At 37.1% G+C, this 6,247-nt stretch overlaps 1 protein-coding gene across 1 annotated transcript in view; it reads right to left on the bottom strand.

The window, feature by feature from the left end:
• Positions 1-1,714: 1,714 nt before the first annotated feature.
• nampt1 (nicotinamide phosphoribosyltransferase 1) overlaps positions 1,715-6,247 on the bottom strand; it is a 28,055-nt gene continuing 23,522 nt past the window's right edge. Inside the window, exon 11 of the mRNA XM_072552624.1 lies at positions 1,715-4,469. Within this exon, the coding sequence (XP_072408725.1) occupies positions 4,359-4,469 (111 nt within the window). The 3' untranslated portion in view covers positions 1,715-4,358. The remainder of the gene's footprint in view (positions 4,470-6,247) is intronic.

Below are 6,247 nucleotides of genomic sequence, written 5' to 3'. Positions count from 1 at the left end.
TTTCAGATTATCCGAACAAGATCGCGATGCTTGGCTAAACTGTTATTCGGCATTCGATTAAACTGATCAAAATACTCTTTGCCAGTGTCCTTCGGATAATTGAGGTTCCTCTGTACTACATATTCAGATCAGGACCTAATCAGGTGTACACTAGAAATCTGAGAAGCTAGGGAAATGATTGCTGGGCCTCTTGTTGAGTTATTTGTATCATCCACAGTCACAGGTGAGGTGCTGGAAGACTGGAGATTGGCAAACGTGGTACCACTACTTAGGAAGAGTGGTAAGGACAAGCCAGGGAAATATAGACCCATGAGCTTGATGTCAAGTGATGGGCAAGTTGTTGGAGGGACAGGATTTACATGTACGAGGAAAGGCAAAGACTGATCAGGGATAGTCAACATGGCTTTGTGCAGGGGAAATCGTGCCTCACAAAATGGAGTTCTTGAAGAAGTAACAATAAGGATTGATGAGGGCTGAGCAGTGGGCATTAACTTATATGGACTTAAGTAAGGCATCCGACAAGATTCCATATGGGAGACTGGTTAGCAAGGTTAGATCTCATGGAACACTGGGAGAACAAGCCATTTGGATACAGAACTGACTCGAAGGTAGAAGACAGGGGGCAATGATGGAGGGTTGCTTTTCAGACTGGAGGCCTCTGACTAGTGGAGTGCCACAAGGATCAGTGCTGGGTCCACTACTTTTCATCATTTATATAAATGATTTGGATGGAAGCAAAAGAGGTGTATAGTTGCTACAATTGCTACATTTAAAAGACATCTGGATAGGTAAATTAATAGGAAGGGTTTGGAGGGATATGGGCTGGGTGTTGGCAAGTGGGACTAGATTAAATTGGGATATCTGGTCAACATGGACAAGTTGGACTGAAGGGTCTGTTTCCATGTTGTACATCTCAAATGACTTTATAACAATGATTGGAGATTGCTTCAATTTTATTTTTGGTCTCATTTCTCCAGCTGATCTTATTTTCCATGAATACATTATATGTTGAATATTCTGTTAAGACATGTCAATGCTTACCTTAATCATACACCATATCCTCCAAGTCAAGTTCCATTGAATGAGATGCCAAATAACAGCTTGTAAAGTTCAAAGTTTGAGAGAAGATTTGTAGCTCAGGTGCTCGTATGGTTCTGTTCACCGAGCTGGGAATTTGTGTTGCAGACGTTTCGTCCCCTGTCTAGGCATTAATGCCGGAGGAAAGATCACAGAAGTGCTTCACAGGAGGCTCTCAAGCACCGAGGATGTCACCTAGACAGGGGACGAAACGTCTGCAACACAAATTCCCAGCTCAGCGAACAGAACCACAACAGCCTGTAAAGTTTGCAAGTGTTGTGAATGGCAAATGCAACCTGGACAATCCAAATCATTAAGCTTGATTAAAATACATTTAATGTTTCTGCTATCAAAAATATATTTTTTCTATTAAATTTTACCTGAATTAAGATGGATGGTTTCAGATATTTACAGAACATACTGCCCACACCAAATCAAAATGTAAGTTGGGGTGGTACTAACAGCAAAGAGTCAGCGTTTTTAAACAATAATATTGTCTAGATAGACTTTAAGGGACAAACAAAATTTATAAGCGTCATCAAAAAATCTTCAGGTTCTTCAGCAATACACAACTGCACACAAATTACAGACGGTAGTAACATTGTTTTCTTATCTAAAAGCAGAAAGCATACATGGCTTTTACACAAAACCGTAGAAATTTATTTGAAATTCCTCAGACATAATATACACCATGGAAATCGTAGGAAATCAAAGAGCTCTCTGTCAAAAGGAGCTATACAGGACAAACTGACAACTCCAAATATAGGTATGGAGTAAGACACTATGGAATTGTACAGCAGTTGTTATACACTAGTGGAAGGGGAAATGCTCAACAGGATTTGAATGTTGCAACCAATATCCCAACCAAGATTTAAAACTATGGAAAATAGGTGTTCACAGAAGTCTACAAGAATTGCTGAAGGATAAGCAAGGAAGTATTTTGTAACATTCCATTTGAAAGCTTTGAAAGTTTCATTCAACCAATACTAAACTACCAATGCAAACCACTTTCAGTGAGAGATGTTCCTCAGTCAGGTGATAGTATGTTACTTCGTTAACTAACTCAAATTGTGATCAGCATCTGCTAGTTAATGCAATTAAAGATAACAAGGCTTGTATTAATAGTGCTACAACTCTTGAGGCATGTTGGGCCCAAATGAGACATTAATTAAATATTTGGCTGCTATGCTGGATGTTTTATTCATGATTATAACTGACATTCACTTCAATTCCTAGACAGCTTCGCCCAATAGTTATTCAGTTCTTGGATTTAGTTGAATCATGAATATTTGCACGACTTTCTAAAATCCATGATATAAAACTTTGAAATTATTGGCACATTGAAGTCATTCTTCAAAGTTACTTAATGGCAATAATTTATCTTCAAGTATCGACTCGAAAAATTCACTTCACATGTTAATTTATACATTAATTATTTGTATCTAGAGAACAAAAGAATTTCTTTCAATTTGGTGTATTCCATGCTTGTGTCTTAGAAATGTAAAGCAGCCCAGTTTGGAAACAGAAACTGGCCACATAAGTCATGAAAACATTAAATAGTAGGTTGAGTATTAAACAAACTTACTTTTTTTAAAAAAACTGTTCCACTGAATACCTGTCATTTTGCTTTCTCCAACATTTAATGCTCCCTGCCCCCACTGCTCTCAAACATCTGGGAAGTCTGCCCCCTGATTAAATGATGATCCCAGACTTACTTTGTTGATATTTCAAGGAGAAAATATTAACACATTCAAATTTAACAAAGCATTTAAAATTAAATCATTATGTCTGTAATTTGTATCACAGTAACATTAATGTTCTTCCTGTTTCACACTTCCCACAGCGGGACAAAAGCAAAGTTCATGATATCTGGAAATGGCTTATTTTCATAATCTTGTCCTTAAAAAGTCTTCAAGCCATTTCAGCATAGGTATATGAACCAATATGTTCACTTTTCATGTTCAAAAAAAAAATTCCTATTGCATAGTCTAACAATCTGTTTTACTGTTTAGGTATATTGCTGTAGTAAGGAGTATCAAGAAACACAGTGTCATTGAAATTTGGGAACATGAAACAACGATAGAGCACAGGAAACATACATTTCATCTGTTGTAAACAGCAGTCCCAGGAAATTAATTTTCTACAGAAAACTACAACATGGTGTAATATAGAATTTAAAGGCCTAATCTTTCTTCTATTATAAAATTTATACTTTTATAACCTTCTCCCCTCATAGGAAGAGATGTTAGGTTCATTTCATTCTACTGGGATAACAATGTGTCTAATTTTCCCTTCCATTTCCAATTTCCAAATTTCACCGTTACATTGGCGTGGAAACATAGTCTTTTGGAAAAGCTTTCTCAATTTAAAATCATGCGAAAGAAAAAAAGGTAGAATAAACTTGGTATCTCAAGGAAAGTATTCTTATCAAATTTGGAAATGTGAAATAGAAGGCTTAGCTCAATAAGTGCATCAAAATTTATTAATATTCTTGACAAACCACAGTCTTAAGAATAAATTCATTTTTGATTGTTCCATTAAACCTCAAAGTTAGTTGTGTGATTAGACACCTCTTTCCTCAGTGTTTAATGTTCTATAAAAGCCGACATCTTTCAGCACACAACTAGTTCTATAAAAAAGTGCACTATTAACTACCTCGCCTCCACCCTCCCCCCCCAAATTCTAAACACACTTGTGTGCAAAGAAGGCTTTGTTCATAATACCAAATGGTTGTACTACTGCCATTACTGTTCATTCCTATTCAGCAAAACTGTCCCTACTTCCAAGCCAGAACAAAGTCTGGAACTATAAAATTGAACCCCCCATTCATTGAAAGAAAAAAAACTTAATAGGAAGATTGAAAAGGAGTTTGGAATATGTACACTAAAAATATATATTTAAATTAGTTCCAACATTGGCCAACAATTTTCTCTGTGAAGTAGATTATCCAGTTCAAACACATGACCAACATTTGCACATCTTCATAATTTCTTGTTACCACTATTATACCCCACAATTTACATATTACAACACAAGCAGCAGCTGTTCAAAGCAACACAATGTTAAAATTTGTGTACAGCAGGCGTCAGTTAAAAATGCAAACTGCACTTGGATGATCAGGGTATGGGTGGACTTCATTTGCTGTTTTATATGTGACCATTATAAATTTTTTTAACTTCATAGGCAAATTTTAAAATCATGATATATACATCTGTGCATTGAACCCGCGACAGACTTGACTTCATTGTGTACATATATATATATTTGACATGAATTTGAATTTATTGAAGTTCTCCACATTTACTCATCTTCAGCTGAGCATTTTCCCTCACTTCATCAAAAGTATAAGCCTTTATAACTTTGCCATTCTTGAAAACTGTATGCAGAAGATCCTGTAAAAAAAAATGTAAAATTTAAATATAACTGCAACAGATTTAACGTCAAGCCAAAAAGCTGACATGGCGCCATTTATTGGACAAGACAATGAACTGCACCCTGCCTTCCTTCTCAGGTGAACGGAAAAGATCGCATGACAACTGTATTTCAAAGAGCAACTCCAGCCAATTCTTATCCCTCAAATAACATCTGGAAGACAAATCATCTATTTATTGTACCATCAACAAGACGCCTTGCAAAATTTCAAAGATCCTCAGACAGCACCTTCCAAATCCACGATCACTTCCATCTATAAGCAGAAGGGGACCAGATACATGGGACACCACCACCTACAAGTTCACCTCCAAATCACACGCTGACTTGGAAATATAACAGTTCCTGGGTAAAAATCCTAGAATTCCTCCTTAAGGGCAGTATGGGTCAACCCATAGTAGGTGGACTGCAGGGGTTCAAGGTGGCAGCTCACCACCACCTTCAAGGGCAACTAAGGATGGACAATAAATGCTGGCCAGCCAGCAACATTCACATCCCACAAATTAATTTTTAAAAAATCCAAATTGCTCCTGCTGGCTGCCACATTTCTTATACAGTAACAGAGATTGCACTTTAAAGCATTTTATTGCCTGAAAATGCTCTGGCACTTCCAATCAGTCCCTTTTCCTTCATTAGAGAATACAGTAACTCAAAACAGACGTTAGCAAAAAGATAGCAAGAGAACAGGAACTAGATTGCATGAAGTACTAGGCTTTCGTATCAAATGGATAGCATAACATTAATGCTTTTCTTTTAGAAAAAAAGAAATGATTAGAACAGCCAGTCTAGATAGACAGCAGATTCACTCACTCAATCCTGCTTTTCAATAATGTGACTTGACTCAAATCACATTAGAGGTAGGTTGTATTTTAATTTTTGCCTCTGATGTGTGTTCTCATTTACAACTAAAAGCTTGAAGTTGTCAGTAATTGCATATTTAAAAAGATCTTATTTAAATACGGAATATTTCATATTATAGTTGGACAAAATCAGAGGCAAAGACAGAGAGAATATGACAGGGAGACAAAAGGGATGGATGATAGTTTTTTCTTCTTTTTTGGCAGACTAAAATTAGTGGGGACTGCAAGTAGGTTAAGTAAACATTTTCATCTACTTATGGTTCCCATTAACAGCTTGCGTGCTCTCTCTCTCTCCACGCTCCCACCAGCTCTGCCTATCTGCTCATTCCCAACCCCCCCCCCCCCCCCAATACAGTTCAACCTTCTTATTTCACACTTTCCTCATCTTTTCCTGAAAAAGGAGCATTAGCACAGCAATTCACAAAGCCCCTCTTACTGCTTTTTTGCAAGCTGACTGAGACATTGTTTCCCTTTACTATTTGGGAATCTGTCAAATAATATAGATCCTTAGTACAGCAAGAGCTAGCTATTTCTGCCTTTTTCCACCTCCATTCCGCCCCCACCCCCCACTTAATAATGCCAGCAAATGCCTGTAAAGCCAACCCTGTGCCTATACTGAAAGTTAACAAAGTAACACAGCAAATGTAAATATCACATGTTCTTTTAAATCTGCTATTTGCATCACTCCCTCTAACTGTTTTTCTAACCACATTCTCTGCTGCATCATTTGTAACAAGTCATATGTTCCTCACAATGCTGACTGCATATTCACACTTGCATGCACGTAACATAACCTGTACGTGCACAGTGCTCGAGAAATATTATTTTTATTTATACTGCTTTCGTTGACATATTCTGCTGGAGGAAAGTCTATGCTGTTT

This window comes from Chiloscyllium punctatum, chromosome 32 (genome assembly GCF_047496795.1).
Source record: "Chiloscyllium punctatum isolate Juve2018m chromosome 32, sChiPun1.3, whole genome shotgun sequence".
Classification (NCBI taxonomy): Eukaryota; Metazoa; Chordata; class Chondrichthyes; order Orectolobiformes; family Hemiscylliidae; genus Chiloscyllium; species Chiloscyllium punctatum.
The sequence above is the reverse complement of the archived record's forward strand: the minus strand, read 5'-3'. Positions and strand labels throughout refer to the sequence as shown.